Below are 21,902 nucleotides of genomic sequence, written 5' to 3' on the forward strand. Positions count from 1 at the left end.
CGAGGTAGTGGCGTTTGCAGTGCATTGATAACCTGACATGATGCACGGCGGGTGTTCTTACAATCACAGTACTACATGTAGCCTACATCGAATATCTATTTACTACGTGCGGATAATTTCGTTACGCAATCAAGAACCAAGCCAATACTTGTGACGCAATAATGAGCAGAGGCGTTTGAAAATCAGACATTTCTGCTATCTAAAACCTGTTTTACATCACGCTCTTCGTTGTTCAGGTTCACAAATGTTCAGTTTATGTCATGGGCATTGCACAAATGAAAAGTAATCGTTCTTTCACAAAGAAATCGATTAGATATGTGAAGTAGTCGATTACGATTACGATTACTTCGGATTTTTTTCAAATGTAATCGATTGCGATTACGATTACTTGGAAATGCTGTAATCGTCGTAATCGATTACGATTACTAATCACGATTACCCCATGTCTGGTCGAGTCCGAGTCATGGTATTATGCCTCGAGTCCGAGTCCGAGTCAATGTGTTCACTGCTCAGTATCCAGCTAAAATCTTGCTGAACTCACTTTCTATAACTCTGTCTGGTGATATTGGATGGTTTGCATTTCTAATATAGTAGTTTTCCTCACTTTTAGCAGTTTCCGATAGTATTTTCAAGTACTAGTACCAATAGACGCAATCCCAATAGGGGGGTTATTTCAATATTCTTCGAAATTACGATGAAATATCGGTCTTGGCCGTCTGTGTGTCGAGTCATATGACTTGGTTCGAGTCATGCGTAATGACTCGAGTCGAAGTCGAGTCAATACACAGATAGACTCGAGACGAGTCGAGTCATTTCCGTATTTTGAGAAAATGACTCGAGTCAAGACGAGTCATCAGAAAATCGTGACTCCTCGAGTCTGACTCGAGTCGAGTCATGACTCGAGTCATTACAACCCTGCAGTGTACAATTGTACAGTGTACACTAGGGTTGTTCAAAACAAACTTTTTTTTCCAAATCTCACTCGTCTAATGACTAAATCGTCAGGTTGTCCAAGAAAACGATGCACACTAAATTTGACTCAATTCCAACCAGTCAAGGCCGTGCAATCTTGAATTAAAATTTTTAATTTATTGGGAAAAGTTTTTTTAAAATTCTCAAATTTTTCTGTCAACCCCATGAAATTGTTGAGCTGTCTTCAAAGACGATGCAAAACAAATTTGAGTCAATTCCGACTTGTAGAAGCGGAGTTATACGCGTTTTTCGTTGATATTTGTCGGATTATCCTTGATCCGGGGATTATCAACGAAAAACTCAGATAGTTCCGCTTCTACTAGTCGGAATTGACTCAAATTTGTTTTGCATCGTCTTCGAAGACAGCTCAACAATTTCATGGAGTTGACAGAAAAATTTGAGAATTTTTTTTTAATTTTTTTCAATAAATTAAAAATTTCAATTCAAGATTGCACGGCCTTGACTGGTTGGAATTGAGTCAAATTTGGTGTGCATCGTTTTCTTGGACAACCTGACGATTTAGTCAGTAGGCGAGTGAGATTTGGAAAAAAAGTTTTTTTTGAACAACCCTAGTGTACACTCATGACCTCATGCATTGGCAACCTCGAGCGCTCTGTGACATCGGAACCGGGCTTCAACATTTATGCCCTATATTCGAAATCACTTGGACAAAACGAATCACAGTTCATAAATGCATTTTCTCGGAAGGAATCCAGTCACTTCCTATATCGTGTTGAATAATGGAATGAACGAATCGGTCCCATTTGGTGCTGTGTATATAATTCTATAGAACAAATGGGAAATATTGCTGACTCTACAATTTAGCAAATCCGACGTGCAAGGCGATTGTATTTTGAAGTGGCTCATCTTTTGAACGAACCTAGTCACAGCAAGAAGCAATCAAATTTGTTTTGCTGACCGAAATGGACATTCAATTGAACAATACAAATAGAATCGGGAAGCGAGTGGCGCAGTTGGTTAAACACTGCAGTCGGAGGTTTATCTGGGCTCCTCATCGCCGATCCCGCTGTAAATACAGCGCCTCGAAAAGCCCTGAAGAAGAGAGAGCCGAACTCTGGAAAGAAGGCAGCTAAAGACCAGAACGCAACAACGCAAAAGACCTTGTATTGATGCAATTTATGTGCTGGGCGCAAATAACCATGTAGGCGATAAGCGCCAATGTTGTGAATAAAACAAACAAAACAAAACAAATAGAATCGATCAGGTAAACAATGCCATTGCTGCAGAGCACCATAATTCAATACAACAACAACAACAGCAATATCAACAACGACAACAACAACAACAATAACAAAATAACAAGAAGCATTCACTCGTTCGCAAATTTCCGTCATTCAATTGAGTTCTATACTGATGAAAAGAAAAAGCTATCTTGCGACTCTGAGCGAGCATGTGACTCGCATGATAGGCTTTTCATACGCTAGAACAGGGGTGGGCAACTTTTCCAGTCGGCGGGCCGGATATAGGAAATTTAAGTTCTTGGCGGGCCGGATTCCTAAATCGATACATTATTCGACCATTTGTCCACATATAGGCTACAAGGAATAAATCGTCCTTAATGAAGGTACACTGTAAAAAATAAACCGTGTATTTAACGTGTTTTTTGCATGTTTTTTCCAATAACACGTTAAACGACGGAAAACGCCGACGTGTTTTTGAAATAAACAAGTTTAAAACCGAAAACGCGACGTGTTTTCCAATTAATCAAGTTCAAAACTGAAACGTAACATGTTATGTAAAAAACATGTTGCGTTTCAGATTGGAATAACGTTGCTCTGATTTGAAAGCTACTGTCGCACTGATTCCGAAAATATGCATTAAAATCTAATCAGGGCAATGGAACGCCTTCGAAATACACCCAAAAGTATGAAATTCGGCATTGTTCCGAACCACGCGTTATAGGGCTGCGTCGCTGCGATTGTTTGGAACAATGCTGATTTTCAGATTTTGAAGGCTACTTCGGGGTAATTCCATTGCCCTATTGAAATTTTAATGTATATTTTCAGACGGACACGGAAATAGTGTCAGGGACAGGGATTCTGCGCAATGTTGCTACAGTGGGATCAGATTCGGATTTTATTGCACCAATTGGAACGCAACATAATTGCTAATCCTATCGCTGACGATCCGAGCAATCAAATTAAAATAAGTTGAGCTTATTTATAGGCTACTGTCGCATTGATTCCGAAACATACATTAAAATCTTATCGGGGCAATGGAACCCCCTCGAAATGCACCCCAAAAGTCTGCAAATCGGCATTGTTCTGAACGATCGCAACAACGCAAAGGCCGTTGTTATGGTGATTGTGCTGCATCGCTGCATGATGCCGATTTTCAGATTTTTAGGCTATTTCGGGTTAGTTCCATTGTCCTAATGAAATTTTAATGTATTATTTTCAGAATCAGCGTGACGGTAGCTTTCAAATAAGATTAACTTTATTTAATTTGAGGGTTCGGGTCTTCAGCTATTGATGACCGATCATGCTGCGTTCAGATTGCTGAGCACTTCAGTAGTCAATTCCTCACGACGAGCAAGGGTGATGATGGGTAGTGCGAATCTATGCGTAGGTTAGTTATCTATAAAAAAAAAGACATTTGAGTATTGGTCTTGATTGGTTGAAAAACTGAGGTATAATTTCAGTTTACAGCTCACACGATTTCCGAATCCGTGGTTGGGAAACAGGAAATTTTAGTTCACGGTCCTCGATTTCAGTCTCCGTCGTGATTGGTTGCAGAACGACGGTAAAATTTCAGTTCACCACTCACACTATTTCACGATCCGACGTGATTGGTTAAAAAAACGGAAGTTCTACTTCACTGCTCACGTGATTGCCGTATGCGTTACGATTGGTTTGAAAAACTTTCAGTGCCGGGAAGCCACTTCCATCGGCGGTCACTACGCGGCCAGCAAAGTTGGCGAAACTGAGTGTAGAGTTTATTACCGGCTGACGGTTATTGATCGTATTTGTCCAGTTAGTAGAGGATGCATTTCACATCAGTTTTCATCGGGGAAAGTGTTTCCGATTCATATGCGCGCATACGGGGTGTGCATAGTTGGTGTGCTGCATTTAACTGCAGTACGGTAACGTGTGGCGTGTGGAGGCAGCATATCGGTTAGCACTTACCATATATAGCTTCAGAGTGCATACGGTAACCAGTCGATTACAGTATATCATGTTGGGGAATGTCTTAGCTTAACTATGTAAATAATGAACCTAAGAAAGTTGAGCCAGTTGATATATTAGGAGGATGTGTATACCATGCCAATATGTTGCATTTTGTCGAATGCAAGATATGGAGGGACAAGTTTGCTCTGTAAAATTATGTGACAAATACGGCAAAAAAGAATTCATGTTGTCAATCAGGATCAAGATGGTAAAATATTTTTCTATGAAGATTTTGACGGGCACTGTCACATTTGTGGTATCCTCAAGTCAGGCTTTGGGCGATATTTACACTGTTATTCCTGTGAGGCTATGACAGAAACCGGTTTCCTTTGTGTTTTACAACCTGGTGAAATATTTTACCAGAGACTCCATAATTTACCGGTATACTGTATTGGTAAATTACAGTATGGTGAGCAATGTTCCCTCTAATTTTTGACGAGTCTGCGCACACTCACAAACTCACTGCGCAGACCCTTGGACAACAGTGTGTAAAGCCTTAAAAAAAGGTCATCATATCGGATTTTTTGTGCGCTGAGACCGTGTTAGCACTGCGCATTTGTGCATGTGCGCAGATTAGAGGGAACATTGATGGTGAGATCGCTACATTAGACTGCATCATAGAATATGTTTCGAAGTTTAATAGTGAACTATATGCCTATAGAGAAAAGTGCCGGTAATTAAAATTGTGTAATTTTGAACATGACGTTCTATTTTTCAGATTCATCAGACAGGTTAGCGATTTATTACTCTTGTGCTATTAAATATGAAAATGCTGATCATCCATGATAATATTAGAAAGGTGATCACAGTTGATCACCTATCTGAGATTTATGATGTTGTGAGATGTGCAGTTCGTAGTACCATCTAGGACAGAAAATTCACTACGGAATATTACGACAAGTCGCTTGAATTGAACGGCGATTTCTATGTATTGTCTGCCAAAGATATGGGACAATATGACTGGTTTGACGATGGAAGTGAGTAATTATATTCTATGCATGTCAACAGAATTATCGTCATAAAGCGATGATCATGGTAATCATACTGTACTAAAATTATCTTGTCTTGTTCGATATCTGTAATAGAAACGAATATAGATTTTTAGCCAAAATCACGCCGTGTTATGCAGGCCTTTAGAGCAGCCGCAAATTTAAACTGCTCCTGCTCTAGCTGCTACTCCGGCTCTGAAATGATCGCATTGGCCTGTCTATATCAGGGGTGACCAACCCGTGGGCCAAATATGGCCAGCGAGAGGGTTTTGCGTGACCCGTGAGCTAATTTCCTATTATATTATCGAAAATGAATTGCTCAGATTGTGAACTTGCAATGCCAACAAAAAATTACAATTCTTGCTGCGACACTTGGGATGTTGATGACTAAAATATCAGTTCCGACGCATTGGCAGATCCAGGGTCCAGTCACCTTTTCAGTAAGTTGTCGTACATTACAATAAAGTAAAATAGCAGCGAAATTTTTCTTCACGCTTTGCGTGTTTAATTTTCGCACAATTTCTTGCTTGGTAGCCTTCCCCCTACTGAAAACGAAAAAAACGCCTATTTTATCCGATTGAGTCTAACTGTATTCGCAATTACGGGAGAAAGTCTTTTCGCGTTTGCGCTCGCATTAAGATCGTCAATGGTGAAATGGCGATATCGATGTGGCCAGACGCCAAATAGTCGTGTCCTTGCAAACTGAGTCTAGCGGGCGGTATACAATAGACCCGCAATACTCGAGTAATAATATTATTGACCTTGTTTCTTTATAAATTTTGAAAATTTTATCTGCTTGGCGTGGCTAGTGGACCGCGAACTCGTTCGTCAATTGCATGTGGCTCTTCAGTCGAAAAGGTTGGCCATTCCTGGTCTATATAGATTACTAATCTACCATAGGTTAGTACTTTTTTGTTTCCCGAATAGAATATGTTGGAATATGTTGATATGAACTTCTTCAACGAATATGTGATGTTCTCCTAGGGTGATTTTATTTTTATCTAAAAACCGAAGATTTTGACCGATAAAATCTGACATTCTGTCAATTTTGACATTTTTAACCCTAAAAATCTTAATTTTGATGAAATTGTGATCTCGTATATGTAAATTGCCTGTTTTCCCCCATTACCTTAGAATTTTAGGCTACTGCTTATCTTCATATCTGGTCGGAACTGTCTGTTCTTACGAAATAGTTAGGCCTAAAAAAATTTTGCTCTTTCTACAATAAATTGACTCGCTATTACCGGCAAGCTGATAATTTGCTGGGCTTTAATGAAGATATTTATTACAGAGTCAACCTGCATCGGTATATTCTCCAGAAGACGAGCGCAGCATCGAGGTACAGCAAAAAGCAATAAGTGTCAAGTGGACGAAAAGACTGCGTGACAAGAAAAGATTCAGGTTAGGATGAAAAGAACATTTGAATCGTGTCATGAGGCCATTTTGTATGGGATATCAACACAAAGTCTGTTCGAGATTTAGCCGATGTTGATCGATGCGCATTGGGCAGGTATAAAGCAGTGTTGGGATCAAGTCAATGATAATGACATCCCCTTACCACGTTCATGCAATAGGCTAGTCCTACAACGTATGCAATGCATGCACCAATTATTGACGATTATTATCAATGTGTAATATCATACAGCAGGGGCGGCATTACATTCCAATTTTTCAATTTTGGTGACACACATCTCAGAAGTTTGTCCAAACTTAATCCAAACCTTTCTTCAACTATGCCACATTGCAGGGATCATGGAAAGACAAGCTCTGCAACAAGTTGAGGGAATGGAGAAGACACCATGAAAAAGAAGTTCTCGTCTTAAACTTTGAATAGCAGAAGCATGGACGCTGCGGCAAACGGAAATCTCAGCAGCTTGTGGAAAAATCTAGTCAACGCTGCAAGAATTCTCGAGTCACAACATCCAATGTGAGCATTTTAGTATCTTGCTTTCTTGATCTAGATATATTCAATATGAATATTTTGATATGATACTGATAACGCCAACAGACAATGTTACGTCTAATTTTTCTCGTGTCTGTGCGCATGCGAGCAGCTTAGAAGGAACATTGGCAAGAAGTAGCACCTTGCACCGATAACCGGTCATGTTTTGATTAGGATCTATTTTGTCCTACAGAGTCAACATGTATACTCTCCACAGACGACGAGCGCAGCATCGAGATACATCAAAACGCAATAAGAGGCAAGTGGAGAATACCTCACAAGGAAACGATTCTGGATAGGATGAAAAGAACATTCGAATCGCGTTGCGAGGCCATTCTGAATGGGATGTCAACACAGTCTGCTGGAGATTTACCCGATCTTGATCGATGCGCATTGGGTACCGTAGGTATAAAGCAGTGTTATGATCAAGTCACTGACGGCACAATCCCTCGGCATTTGTGGCATGCGCAATCATTTTTCATGACACAACAAATGACATATATATTATAACTAGGGCCATTTTTATATGACCTTAGAAAATCAATAATATGACTTTATTTTTTGGAAAATATGAATTTATGTGAAAATGGGTGTATTTTTACATGCAAATATCGGCACTGACGGAACTAAAGAGTAAAACCTATGCAACAACAGTTATACACGTCCATTTTTTATTCTAAATCACTGTTGCAGTACAGTAGTAGTGTGAAATGTTAAAGTCTTTGAAGTTACGATTCGGACGTAAAATGACTTTGGTAAGGAAAGTGAGAGCTCCACAGACGCTGATGTGGGTTGCCACTTCTGCAGGGGTGCATAATATCTTGTATCTTGTATTTGCAGCTCCATTATTTGTTAAACCTCGTTTTTGTCCAATCGCTTCTTAATGTAAATTTTGAGCTTTATGACCTAATCAGGAAAATGTGACTTCATAGCTTTAATATAGCTCAAAGGGATACGGTTTTGTGTTGAAATTGATTTCACGACTTGCTGATGCATAGAACAAAATATGGCTTTGATTGGCCCTAATTATTACCATGGGTTAGCAAAAAGTGAAGTCAGTTTTCAAAATGTATAAAACTCGTCGGTGACCTAAAGATACTTTTTAAATTAACATACATTGTTCTTTTTTGGCAGATTTTAGTTTTCTTGAATTTTTTAATCGCACATACTTCCAGACGTAGACATTTCTTCCTTAGATATAAGGGCGACCAACCCTCGGGCTGCAAGGCGATTCTAGAAATTGATTATAATATTTATTAGTACTCGCAGAAATATTGTCAGCGGTGAAACCGCCACAACGCGATGTACGCAGCCTCGCCGCAACCTTGATATTCATATGTCCAAGCTTGGAATAATCCTTGTCAAATGAGCCCAGAGGTATACAAAGGCAACCTGCAACTCCTTGCAGGACATGACTGCACACTTGGTTGTCGTAACATAATTGTCATCGAATTTGCTGCGTAGTAATATATGTCATGTTTTCACCCTTGCCCAACCGTGTTACCTCCTGTCGGATGACTGAAAATCTTTATCAACATTAGAGGGGCCCGCGCAAGGTTTCAAAGTCGCTGATTTACTTTACGGCGTCGCAGTCGCGTCAAAACATACATTGAGTTGATTTCTGACACTTCTCGTTCAGGTCGTCAAAAACTGGGGTGGATGGTCAGGATCCCAACGATCTTCAATTCTTCAATGACAACTATGGCAGCTTCCTGTTTGTTGACAAAGTAAGTTGTTTGGTGTATGTGTAAGCATTATGTCACTGTGTTGTGGACACAAGCAAATCGCATGGCTCACTGCCATCAGGCTACATCATTCACATCATACAAAAAAGGCAATTTATGGCACTATTAACACTGTTTTGCTGTATTAACACTGTATTTGATAAAAATTGGTATCTCGAAAGGTCACTGTAAATCGAAAGAATGATGTAATCCAATATCAGTGAGTAACGAGATTTTCCCGTGTCCATGCTACTGTAGGACACTATGGTGAAATTGTCACTAGTATATGGCGTCCAATTAAAGAAGATGATGTGAAACCAATATTGGCCCCTCCTATTTCACTTAGAAAGTTGCAGTGTTACGACTGATGCTAAAATCATTCCACTCTGGGTACCATTATGCTCGCTCGATATCCTTGAAAGCACCATCACGTACGATCGTTTTCTTACCTCTTTGCATGACCCCGACTCGTGCGGTAATGACTTATTAGGTAGGCTTACCATATTTTGGAAATCTAAAAAGAGGACACTTTTTCAGAAATTTGAGACTTGCAAAACCGGTGAAGAATTCTCAAAAATCGGTGAATTTTGCCCACTTTGTGACCGGTTGACTGGAAAATTTTTAAAAAAGGTCAACTTTTCGCTCAGAGCTCCAATCACCGTTTTTCACTCCGAAATACCCGCAATAGAGTCACTTCTGTGCTAATTTACGGCATATCACTCGCATTTCGCTCTAAATGTGACCTAAATTTTCAAAAAAGAGGACAAAATCTCAAAAAAGAGGACAAAAGGGCGTCCTCCGAGGACACTTTTAAAAAAGTCAAGAAAGAGGACAAATCCTATTGAAAGAGGACGCATGGTAACCCTATTATTAGGCCTCATACTCAACTCAATTCATAATCTCAGACCACATCGATAGTACTAAGCTAATATCATTTTTATTTATCAGGAGCCAAAGAATTATATCCGACGATCAAGTACAATACGATCCTGAATGAATGGAAAGTTCTCTTCTATGGCAAAGTTATCAAAGGGGTCCGAAGCTTCCATCATGCTATGGCCATAATACTGGCAATATACTGGCTGTTCAACATCAAGTTCGCTCCATCAGCCTCTAATTCATGGTCCGTCGTCACGAACTCTCCTTCGAAACTTCCGAACGTTAAGTACACTGCGGCTGTCTCGAAACTTTGTAACGTTAGGTAGACTTTGGCTGTTCGTAGTAAATTAATTTGAATAATTCACCAAGGACAGGTCAATATTTTTAGCCGTTATAATTCTTGTGTCATTGCATTAGGTACTCGGCGCCTTTCACTGTGACAATTTGTAATAACTTGATTAATCGAGGACCGGTCAATGTTTCAAGCCGGTATATTAATTCTTGTTTCATTACATACGTTTCGAAACTTTCTAATGTTAGGTGTGGCTGACTGTGGCTGTTCATTGTAATTTAATTTGATTAATTTATTGAGGACGGGTCAATGATTTTAGCCGTTATTATAATTCTGGTTTCATTACATATGTCCAAAACTTCAAAACATTAGGTACTAGGCCGCTTACACTGTGGCTTTTTGTAGTAAATTAATTCATTGATGACGGGTCAATATTTTTAGCTGTTGTTCTAACAATTCTTCTTTCATTGTATAAATTCCAAAACTTCTTAACGTTAGGCTCTCTGCGGCTTACACTGTGGCTTTTTGTAGTAAATTAATTAATTTATGAGGGGCCAATATTTTTAGCCGTTGTTGTAAGAATTTTTCTTTCATTGCATAAGTTCCAAAACTTCTTAACGGTAGGTACTCTGTGGCCTGCTCTGTGGCTTTTTGTAGTAAATTAATTCATTGATGAAGGGCCAATGTTTTTAGCCGTTGTTGTAATAATTCTTCATTCATTGCATAAGTTTCAAAACTTCTTAACGTTAGGCACTCTGCGTCTTACACTGTGGCTTTTTGTAGTAAATTAATTCATTGATGACGGGCATATATTTTTAGCCATTGTTGGAATAATTCTGGTTTCATTACATATGTCCAAAACTTCAAAGCATTAGGTACTATAGGCGGCTTTCACTGTGGCTTTTTGTAGTAAATTAATTCATTGATGACGGGTCAATGTTTTTAGCCGTTGTTGTAATAATTCTTCATTCATTGCATAAGTTCCAAAACTTCTTAACGTTAGGCACTCTGCGGCTCACACTGTGGCTTTTTGTAGTAAATTAATTCATTGATGACGGGCCAATATTTTTAGCCATTGTTGTATATAACTCTTCTTTCATTGCATAAGTTCCAAAACTTCTTAACGTTCGGTACTCTTCGACTTACACTGTGGCTGTTAGTAGTAAATTAATTGCGCCATGACATGTCAATATTTTTAGCCGTTATAGTAATTCTTATTTCATTACGTATTATCCGAAACTCTCGCCATTTCAGAATTTTTCTTGTTTTGATGCATTTGTTCTCAATATACCATCATTTGATCCAACACTGAATTGCTTGTTTTAATTCATATCCTGGCTACAGATTTTGTGCCAGTCGGTCCAAGGTGAAAGGTCAATTGAAGTCTCAGGTCAGACGTGTTTTCGAGATTACATGACGGGCAGAAACATGTTAGGCAACAGGTCGAACTGAACCTGTCGCATGGTTTTACATGACGGACATGTATTAAGAGGTACCAGGTGTAAACATGTCTATGGACACCTTTATTTTTTACAGTGTATTTTAAAGACAGCAATGTCAGTTTAAAGCCATTTCTCGCCGATAATGAGGAAGACGATGTGCATTTGAAAGTAGCATTGCCATACATGCGCCGCCATGTCTGCTTCTTTCTGATCAATCAACACGCGGTGCAATCCTCAATTAAGATTTCAAGGCGTTCGATAAGCCCGGTACCCCAAATTTTCCAAGATATCAATTCATTAGGGTTGAGTAGGTGATGAGATAGCGTCGTTGTTCAACTGTGTCGACTAATTGTAATCTCGATATTGAATTCATGCGCCCCGCGTCCTCTACCGAAATTTGAAAAGTGGCCCGCGACTCGTTTTGAGTTGGCGACCCCTTGCAAGAGCGGTGTCTTGCAAAAGCCTAGAAGTGTGCCGCGCTACAAGTCGGCGGTTACGGAATCAAAAATAAGAAATATCAGCTTGGTGTAAATGACCATTGCATTCGACAAACACCATGATTACCACAAACGACATTAGGGTTGAGTTATCGGAAATGCCGATAAAGCAAGTCTTCTTGCTTCGACGAAGTTATACGCATAAGTTCCACTCTCTCACGCTGCGCATACACGTACATAATAACATACAATCATTAAAATTTGACCTAGTAAGCAGGTAGTGGTGAATCTCGGCAGGCTGGGGCCGCGGGCCACATTATCATGTAAGACGGAAAACTGTCCGCGGGCCGGACAAAATACCTTCGCGGGCCGCTCCATTAGGTGATATTAAAATTTGAAAAAGTTCGATGAAGTTTCAAAAAATACTCAATAATTTATGTTCATTCTCGACATAATTTTGGGCTCGGCCCCGCTTCAATTGCGGGGTTGGGGTTAGGTAGCTGCGGTCTCGCACAAAATGATTTAATCGAAAACGAATGATCGGGCAAACTGCGCGGCTTAGTGAGTCAGCTTGCTTGTACTTGTCGCTCGCATGTCGTCACGGCTTGAACTTCAAGTCAAATCGAACATGTTTCAAGACCTAATATTACCTCGCAAAGTTCTGATTCAGTTTGAAATATGATGCTTTATTCATTTTATCAATTAGACAAGCCTCCAACGTATTGTATCTTGAAATTTAGCTATGAAATTGTAATATTCCTTGCGGACCGGCAGGAAAGTCGTCGCGGACCGGCAGTTTCTAGGTATCCCTGATTATTTTCATTGTTTAAATAAACTTTTGTAGACGGGAAACATGGCGTTGTGATGGAAGGAAAGACATTCAGTTCATTTTTGAGGTGCTTTGATAATGGAGAGTGCAGACCTTAGGTTGGGGTATCAAGGTTTACCAACCGTATAATCTAGGGCAGGTGTTCTCATCGCTTTTTCGGCCGTGGCCCATTTTGCGGTTTGAAAATGTTCTGTGGCCCACCTGGATTAATCCTGCTCTATGTTTGGTAATCACCGACATGCTATTGATATTAAAACAGGGGCGGCCAACCCGTGGCCCGCAAGGTAATTCTTTAAATTAGTCCTAACTAGTGCGTTTTTTTTTGATACATCAAAATTGTAGCACAAGGTAAAAAAATGTCAAAATTGTTTACAAAGTTAAAACTTTTTTGCAACCGTCATTTCGTTTGTATTGTAGATTTTGCACTGTCGTTTGACATTTTTCAACTTGTAGCTTACTTTATAGTCCAACACACACACAGCAGAGTATATTACAGCAGACCTGTTCATACAGCGAGCGAAATATCGTTCTACCACGAGGTAGGCCAGAATCAAACCAATTATACCCTAGTATCAAAACATTAACTCGAACGTATACGAGATACAAGAACAGTTTCAATATGAGTCATTCAGACTCATGTTTGGAGACCAGTGGTTAGCTATCAAAGTTCCAGAATATTCTAAACACTAGTACAGTTACAACGAATATACAATATGTACAATATATACAACAGTTTAACAATGTCTCATGTAACATGAAAATCATCATTTTCAACATATAGCGCCATATCTCTTATATTTTGGTAGTAAAGCAGCGTCACTAACTCGCTGAGTGTCAAAACAACTCACAATTATGTGATAATAAATCAACTATGGCAGACCTGGTCAAAGTACGGCCCGCGGAGCCATTTTGTGCGGCCCGCAAAAAGTTCCTTGGAATCCATAACACAAAACCTACTTTCTAATGTTGCTGCGTAAACTAAAACCATAGTCTGTATGCACTGAACTGAAAATTCGTTTATTTTTAAGACTGCGCCGCGATTACGAAGCCTACGTAACTCGCATTCGTAATCCAGATTTATAATAAAGTCAATGTGGCGAAATATAGCAACATGTACGTTTCAAATCTTCGTTGGTCAAAAGATTTGAACTCTGTGGTTTCTACAGTCACAGACCGCGATTCGTCCATCTGACAAAACGCAAACTCCTACAGGATACTTCATCTGTCCAAGTTCAGAACCCCAGCTCCCAAAACTAGACACGTATTTTCCGTCGCCCGTGTAAATCTGAACCCGGCCGCTGTGGTACTCAGCGAAGATAATGTTGCCGCGATCATCTGTGGTGATTCCTCGCGGTTTCTTGAAATGAGACCCGACGTGGAGAAAACGGCGGCCGTTCAAGTCGAAACCTTCAACTTTGCCTTGGCCAGTGACGACCACCTGAAAAACGTCAAAGGTAAAAGGTCACGAGAGTTCAAATGGAGCTGACGACTCACGTACTCTGCCGTTTGAAGTCACGGAAAGATATTGCGGATATTTCAAACTTCCCGTGCCGATCTGCCGAACGAACTTTCCCTCCTCCGTGAAGACTTGAACTCGGCGATTGCCCGAGTCGCAAACGTAGATCAAACCTTTGTCGTCTGTTGCGACTCCGAGGGGAGAGATCAGTCTTCCCCTTCCTGAGACAAAAACTGGCGTCACTTTCACCGATCACTGTCACGACACTCAGGGCCTTATGCACCATTGTCAACCCAGAGTTGACCGTGACCTGCGTTACCGTGATCACCCTCACACGACACCTGATCCATGGCCACCGAACTTCCGAACGAACTTTCCTCGTTCGTCGAATATTTGGATTCGGTGATTGCCAAAGTCCGAGGCGACAATCCATCCCCGTGACGTCACACACACGTCGGCCGCGCCATTGAATTGTCCTCCTGCTTTTCCTTTGCCCCCGAAGCATCCCTTGACTTGTCCGTTCACGTCGAAGATCTGGAAACGCGAATGATGCGAGCATAGAAAAGCCGCTGAAACAAACCACGAACCTGGATCCGATGGTTGTGGAAATCTGCGACCACGAGATCGCCAGAGGCCGTCGGGCAAATGCCATGTGGACCGTTCATCTTTCCTTCGGCATTGCCTACAGTCCCGAAATATCTGCGAACGAATTCAAACAATCTCATTTCGAGCTTTATGACGAAACTAATACCGATTACTTCATCACTCGTCCTTTGTTCCGATATCGCTGCAACACTTCTGCTGCAGATCGTGGTTCTGAACGGAATCGGTTTGAGAGAACTTGTCAAAGATCGATCAACACGTCGTGCATCGATCTTGATTTCATATGTTTACTGTATCATGAAAACCAAATCCGTGCGATTGGTGTGTTGGCTACTGCTGTATAACTTGTTAACGGGGTAATATCGGTGGCAAGTACAGAAACCCGTTTTACACTTTGCTAAATATTAATGTAGCAATTATACTCAGACGCCGAATTCATTGTCCGGTCTGGTCTAGACCGTTACGGCGTAATCTTATATTCCCTTGCAAGTCCTCGTCGAAATTGTTGGCAAAGCGACGGAAGATATTTATTTTATGGGATTATTGTATCATTTGATTGCCCCAGTTGATACATTTGGCGACGTTTAAAACCTCAATATGTACTTCAGCATTGTGACCCCAGTCGTCGCTAGGTATCCAGTACTTTAATATAGTAGGGTTACCATACGTCCTCTTTTAAGACGATTTGTCTTCTTTTTTGACTTTTTGGAAAGTGTCCTGGGAGGACGCACTTTTGTCCTATTTTTTGAGAATTTTGGTCATATTCAATGTCCCTCTAATTTTTGACGAGTCTGCGCACACTCGACAATTTACTGCGCAGACCCTTCGACAACAGTGCGTAACGACTAAAAAAAGGTCATCACTTCGGATTTTTGTGCGCAACTTAGATTTTCTGTGCCCAGAGACCGCGTCCGCTCTGCTAATTTGCGCACGTGCGCAGTTTAGATTGAACATTGCTCGCAAGATATTTAGAATGCTGTTTTAAGCTGTTTGAAGGAATCTTATCTATAGTGCAACTTTTAGCAACTTTTATCCATTTTTTCATGCATATTTTTGCAACAATGATTCAACTTTTTCGACTTTTCATGAAAGTATTTTCGATTTTGGTGAAATACACGGCCAAATTCGACTGAAACACCGTAAATCAGCACCGAAGTAACGCCTTTACGGGTATTTCGGGAGCTGAGCCGGAGAAATTGACATTTTTTTTATCAACCGAGCAAAATGCAACTTCAGCAACTTTTTAACTTTTTCAAAAATAAATGCAACTTTCCATGGATTTACCTGCAACGAAAACTTGCCCTACTCATTAGTTAATATGCTCAGCTCACACAAGCCCAGTCCCATTTTGTGAAATCCATACTGATCCATATTTTTCGAAACGCACAATTGACCGTAAGTGTTGTGCTAAAGACGAAATTGCGAGTACGTCCCACAATAGAGTAATTACGGAGTATGCATGCCATATCTCGCATACCCAGGTTTAGGGCATTATCCATGAATAACTTAAACACACAAAGTTAAGAAAGGTTGCATCAACTAGGCAAATCACAAACATTCCTAATAATAGTAGGATGGCATTTTATGAAATACATCAGAGCCAGAGCTACTTTTCAAACATCCGGCTCCAGCTCCGGGTCTGACTCCATTAGAATTTCCTTCAGAGATTCGGTTCCAGCTCCGGCTCCAGCTCCGGCTCCGTTGCAAATACACAACTCCTGGACCCCGGCTCCAAAGCCCTGGTTACAACAGTACCAATTTGAAAGCCGCTGTATCAGATTTCGTAAGGACGGTATATAGGCCTATGCGGTGTATTCATTTCATACCGCTTGATCCCAGATGGGGCTAATAGTAAATTTAATGTCAGATAAACTGGATCCTGTATTCATGCTGCAGGATGCAATATTTACTTTTGAAGTTTTGACCATTCTCCTCCTCGGATGACGCGCAAAGGTACCTCCAAAAATCCCAGAAGCGGCGATCTATAATAAAGGTACATTGTTCACTACATAGCATTTAAAATGGGCGTCTCAATTCAAGTCCAGTCAAGTCAAGGCACGAGTCAAGCCATAAAGTCACGCCGACATTTCGACATAAGAGGCATGATTCATTCAAGTCATTGTATTTTGCAAAATGATTGAAGTGCAGATTTGATGGTATCAAACCTGAATCGAGTAACGAATATGGAGTAAACTATACTTCCAACGGGCGTTGTAACGGGCGCACATATAGGCCCTATGAATACACATGTCGAACCAGTCTTAATGGGTTAACTACCTTATAACTATCAGCCAAATAGATCATAGAATATGAAATCTTGTAAATTTGAAACAAATTTATACGACGCAATTGGGCTCGAAAGTCACGTGACTTTTCATCATAGCAACCACCGTCTGGGGCCAAGCGCGTTTCTGGTATCATCTTCTCTGCGACAGTAATGCATTTGTATGTCGCAATTTCTGCCACTGCGCTGGTCTTTGCTGTCACATTATGCGTTTGTGTTACGAAAGTGGCTAAAACAGGATTGATTTTTTTCTTGCAGATAGATGACAATGTATGGTATTCAATTAACATGATGGAGTAGATCAGTTTAAGATAGCCTATGTCAAACAAGTAATTCCATGGTTTAGTACCTTCGACTGGACCTACTAACTATTCATCGTTTGGCTGCAGCATTATTATGCTTCAAGTGTATACTTATCGACACGGAGATAGTGATCAGTCAACAGCGGTGATTAGTAATATTGTAACATTACCGTACCGTGTTAAATTTGATTTCAGATGGATTTGGTTAAGCTACTTTTACGATTTGCGAGTTCTTCAAAATTAATCCGAATCTGGTCAGAAGAAGTCAAAATGATTTAGACAACGACCATCCAATATCAGCAATATATGGTGGTGATGGCAGAGAATTGGGAAATATTCAGTTCAGCCATGAGTAGAAAGAAAGTTTATGATGCAGAGGTTGGTAACTGCAAAATTAGCTGAAAGATTGGTGAAGCGTTGGAATTGAGTTCGAATCCCACTTGACGCAAGTGGGTCGGAGGCTTATCTGGACTCCCCACTGCATGCTTACCTAACTACATGAGCAGCGTCATGTAATCAAGCCCAGATGGCCATAACTAAAGCCGATGAGGCTCGAAAATCGGCACCACTGACGAGGACGTATGGAAGCGAGCAAGAGAAGAAAGATGGTGAACGAATGGGTAACAGGAACTCATCAGAAAAAAGCTTATCATGAAGCAAAGAGACCTTAAAACTTTAAAGCATTTATGCTGTGATGCAGACAGACGATCATCATCATGATCATTGGTTTATTAGCATTGGCCTAGGCGATGTAAAGAGGAGGCATGCACACTGAATGAAAGTAAAGAAGATGGTATTCCTACCTTTTCAGAGTATTATGTAATATTGCATACTTGCTAGAGCAGTGGTTCTCAACCTTTTTGTCTTCGCGGACCCCCTTCGGACCGCCAAGGACGCCCGCGGACCCCCATGAAGTTTTAGTTCAAATTTACCTCAAGTATCGTGCAATCGTTATCTGTCTCGTGCAAATAAATGCCCTTTCTTGAAAATAATACCATATTTATGTAAAAATTGGGTTGACTTCTATTATTTCAAAGCGAATTCTGCAACTGCATTTCTTGAAATACGTGTTCGTTTCTTGAAAATCCGCTTCTTCGATTCCATATGAACGAGTGCCAAAATCCATTTCCATAAATATAGGTGGTGGCGAGTGTAATAATACCGCGTTACGCTTCCGACGACACATTTGGGTATAATCGCAACAAATATGGCACCAAGATTGACAAACCAATTTATTTAATGAACACATAACGTCAAGCCTGTTCATTTCTATCCAGCAGCTTATCTTGAAGTTATTATGAAAAAAATGGTTATGTATGTCACCGGGGAAAATGGATTTTTGTAAACATTACGAAGTTACTGTGATTGACCCTACTCATTCACTTTTTTTTACCCACAATCCCAAACAAAACATCTCTAAACCGCAAAATGTTTGTATCAGTAGGCTATTGACAATTTAGCAATTAGAATGAGTCTGCACAGTAGGATATTTCATCTCAGATGGCCATTCTGTTGAAGTGAGCTCTGGAGTTTTACTGGTACTGAAGCGAAACTGCCTCGTGATTTTCCGAATTAGGTTATCAACTATTTTGAGGCTTCGCAGACCCCCTGAAATTGCTTCGCGGACCACCGGTTGAGAACCACTGTGCTAGAGTGTTATATTTTTTAAAGTAGTTTTAGAACATGTTTGCGGCACTTTTGTGATGTGTGTATTGATCGATATCAAGTGTCCCTATTCTACCAAATCAAGATCATTAATAGACTTGAGCGTTTAGAAGAAAGTCTTCATTTTGAAATGAGTCGGTGATACCATAGTACTTGCCCAGCATCACAAGTACTTTGACAAGTGCAGGGCAGCTTATGCCATTTATTCGTTTTGGACCCTATGATACCCTAAGATTCTGAATAGAAGAACTACCTAATTCTGATATAATAATATTTCCACAACAATACTTTCTTAATCTTGCATACTCTCGCTTGATTTCACAAAATTCTAAGAGTGCTGACGAAATCAATAACTCGCCAATAAATTCGACAAATTCAGAACTTGAGAATGTATTTCCTTTGTACCGAGAATGAAACAAGTAGAATGTAGGTATTGGTCACAGATTAAGTATCCCTGATTAATGTTGCCAACTTGCCATAAGCGAATGCAGTTTTGACTTAATCTATACACTGCTACTGTGGAGGTAGTCCTAAACTGACGACTCACTTAGACACACAGAGTTGGCTTGAAAATGGAAAGGCATAAGCAATACAATTGAGAGGACTGTGTTGGTAGCAGCAGCAGGTATATCGAAATTGACGTAAACGAGAATAACACAAAGCAGTGCAACTGTGAGTACTCCATGGCAATCTGTAGTTATTGCGTTGCTGCATCGCGTTGACGTCAGTATCTTCCATTGACAAGCCAAGATCCTGAATGGCGTCTGTGTAAATTTAGGGTGCTCTGGCCCTGGCACTGAGAACGACGGTAAGGGATACAAGTGTTGTTGGGTCCGTATGGTTACGAGCAATATTCTCTCTAATTTTTGACGAGACTGCGCACACTCACCAACTCACTGCGCAGACCATTGGACAACAGTGCGTAGAAACTAAGAAAAGGTCATCACTTCGGATTTTTGTGCGCACAGACCGTGTTAGCACTGCGCATTTGCGCACGTGCACGTGGTCATTTATATAGCAAAATTCGACTTAGATGCCGTAAATCAGCACCGGAGTGAAGCTCCGGCGGGTGTTTCGGGAGCTGAGTGGAAAGTGGGCCTTTTTTTCAGTCAACACCAGATAACGTGAAGGAAATTAGTGTATTTTGGGCGCTGGGCATGAAAGTTGACATTTTTTTTAGTCAACCGACAACAAAGTGGGAAAAATTTACCATTTTTTGAGAATTCTCCTCCGGTTTTACAAGCCTGAAAATTCTGCAAAAGTGTCCTCTTTTAAGATTTCCAAAATATTGTAACCCTATGCTATAATATAGGCTATCACTTGCAATTAGCAATATGACGTCACGTGACGTCATGAGGTTCACGTTCGCGTTCGCACAGAACCTTTTAAAGAGGTTCGCGTTCACACGAACCAGGACCTTTCAGAGATTCACACCCAGCACCGTAACTGCCGCACCCCAAACCCCCGAATTGGGGGGGACCCGAGCTCGAAGGGGGCCCAAAATTATTTCGTGAATTAGCATAAATCATAGAGTATATTTTGAAAATTTATGCAATTTTTTCAAAATTTTTTCGCGCTGCGCGCGAATTCAAGTAGCCATTTGTCTTTTTTATTGGGTATTGGGCCATTACCGCGCCATGAAACACCAAGAAATACAATCAAATTTTGGGCCATATAACATGCGACTCCAATAAGTGTGCCAGAACGATCGGCAGCGAGAAAACCTTGGCCGAAAAGGTCTATGCCCTTATGCTGACCGAAGACTTCGTTATGCAAAATACATATAGGTTTAATTGTCCATAGGCGTCCAATGACTGGCGCCGAATGTTGCTGTCTTTGCGATCTGAACCTCACAAGACAAATACCATCCCGCTGGGAAAAATGTTATGCCAGTGAAGAAATACCAATTTGAAATCGTATGCGTCTCTTAGTTTAGAAGCTCACGTTTGAGCGATTCTATATTTTTTGTTATAGCAGACTGGAAGTCATGAAATAACATCATGTAACGAAGTCATATCAACGGGTCCGCCCGCCGAAGATGTTTAATTATTATTTACGGGCCTCCGTTTCAAGGCACTTCACTCGGCTCAACCGGTGAATCTAATTACGTGAGTAGAGAGGACAATAAATTGATAGCATATTATATATGCAATCGCCGATCTGATTGAAAGATTTTATCATAAATTAACCATTCCCGTCTCACCGTCGTCGAGTACGGAGGTCTCTCGTGAAGAATAATTATTGCTAGTCTTCGTTTGCCTCATTAGGTATCGATACTCCGCGAGGTTAGGTCTTCACGTAGTGTATATGCAGACGTGTCCCTTGGGATCTTGGTCAGGTAGTTAGTAGAGTGTATACCCTTACCGCCTTAAAAAGGGTAGGTGATGGAGGGTATAACCTCTAATCTTAAACGTAGAATGGAAGATCCAGATAGCGACGAGGGAGCTGTTGGATTTTGCGGGAATACCAAGATTCCTGCCAGGAAATTCGCGATCGTAGATAATCCCAACGCTACGACGACTTCTCAGCCATCGTCTAGCCAAAACTTTGATAGCTCTTCACCGAGCATTATCCCGAGTGGATCATTGGCCACTCCGGTGTCAGGTGGGGGATCCGCATTCGTGACGGATCCCGTCAATAGTAATACCGTTATAATTTCGGGCAGAGATAGGGTGATGACACGATATCACCCTTGGAAAGTTAACAGTGCTCTATACGCTATCATCGACAGCTATGCTGGTATCAAGCCACTCCCTTCGGGAGATCTTCTCCTTACGTGTCATAACCACAAGCAAGTGACTAAAATGTTAGCTTGCGTTTCATTAAGTGACACGACCACAAATACTAAAATTGCTATCTCAGTTACACCTCACACCGCACAGAAGCCATACGCCATTC

The 21,902-nt window shown here is 40.7% G+C and overlaps 4 protein-coding genes and 1 long non-coding RNA gene across 9 annotated transcripts in view; 2 read left to right on the forward strand and 3 right to left on the reverse strand.

The window, feature by feature from the left end:
- Window positions 1-21,902, reverse strand: part of LOC145451713 (uncharacterized) — a 312,192-nt gene that overhangs the window by 98,254 nt on the left and 192,036 nt on the right. The gene's annotated exons all lie outside the window — the stretch shown is intronic.
- The window catches only part of LOC145451721 (uncharacterized), a 118,572-nt gene that overhangs the window by 31,044 nt on the left and 65,626 nt on the right, over window positions 1-21,902 (forward strand). The gene's annotated exons all lie outside the window — the stretch shown is intronic.
- Window positions 4,880-11,299, forward strand: LOC145452295 (uncharacterized). Of its 4 annotated transcripts, none has more exons than XR_013919285.1 (6): window positions 4,880-5,137; window positions 6,441-6,550; window positions 6,897-7,076; window positions 7,309-7,497; window positions 8,731-8,818; window positions 9,764-11,299. It is a non-coding gene; the product is annotated as an uncharacterized LOC145452295 (long non-coding RNA). The 4 variants fall into 4 exon arrangements; XR_013919283.1 differs by having other exon boundaries at window positions 4,887-5,137; window positions 7,285-7,497; XR_013919284.1 differs by having other exon boundaries at window positions 4,882-6,550; window positions 7,285-7,497.
- LOC145451724 (uncharacterized) lies at window positions 13,693-14,898 on the reverse strand. The gene is made up of 4 exons (XM_080329970.1): window positions 14,738-14,898; window positions 14,492-14,684; window positions 14,193-14,371; window positions 13,693-14,132 (listed from the first exon to the last, which is right to left on the reverse strand). The coding sequence occupies exons 1-4, from the start codon at window positions 14,873-14,875 to the stop codon at window positions 13,830-13,832; spliced, it is 813 nt and encodes a 270-aa protein (XP_080186096.1). The 5' UTR covers window positions 14,876-14,898; the 3' UTR covers window positions 13,693-13,829.
- LOC145451723 (sperm motility kinase Y-like) overlaps window positions 14,906-21,902 on the reverse strand; it is a 43,784-nt gene continuing 36,787 nt past the window's right edge. The window contains exon 4 of the mRNA XM_080329969.1: window positions 14,906-14,966. Coding sequence (XP_080186095.1) covers window positions 14,965-14,966 — 2 coding nt within the window. The 3' untranslated portion in view covers window positions 14,906-14,964. The remainder of the gene's footprint in view (window positions 14,967-21,902) is intronic.

Source organism: Botryllus schlosseri, chromosome 12 (genome assembly GCF_051294905.1).
Source record: "Botryllus schlosseri isolate E-star chromosome 12, Bs_hap1, whole genome shotgun sequence".
Classification (NCBI taxonomy): Eukaryota; Metazoa; Chordata; class Ascidiacea; order Stolidobranchia; family Styelidae; genus Botryllus; species Botryllus schlosseri.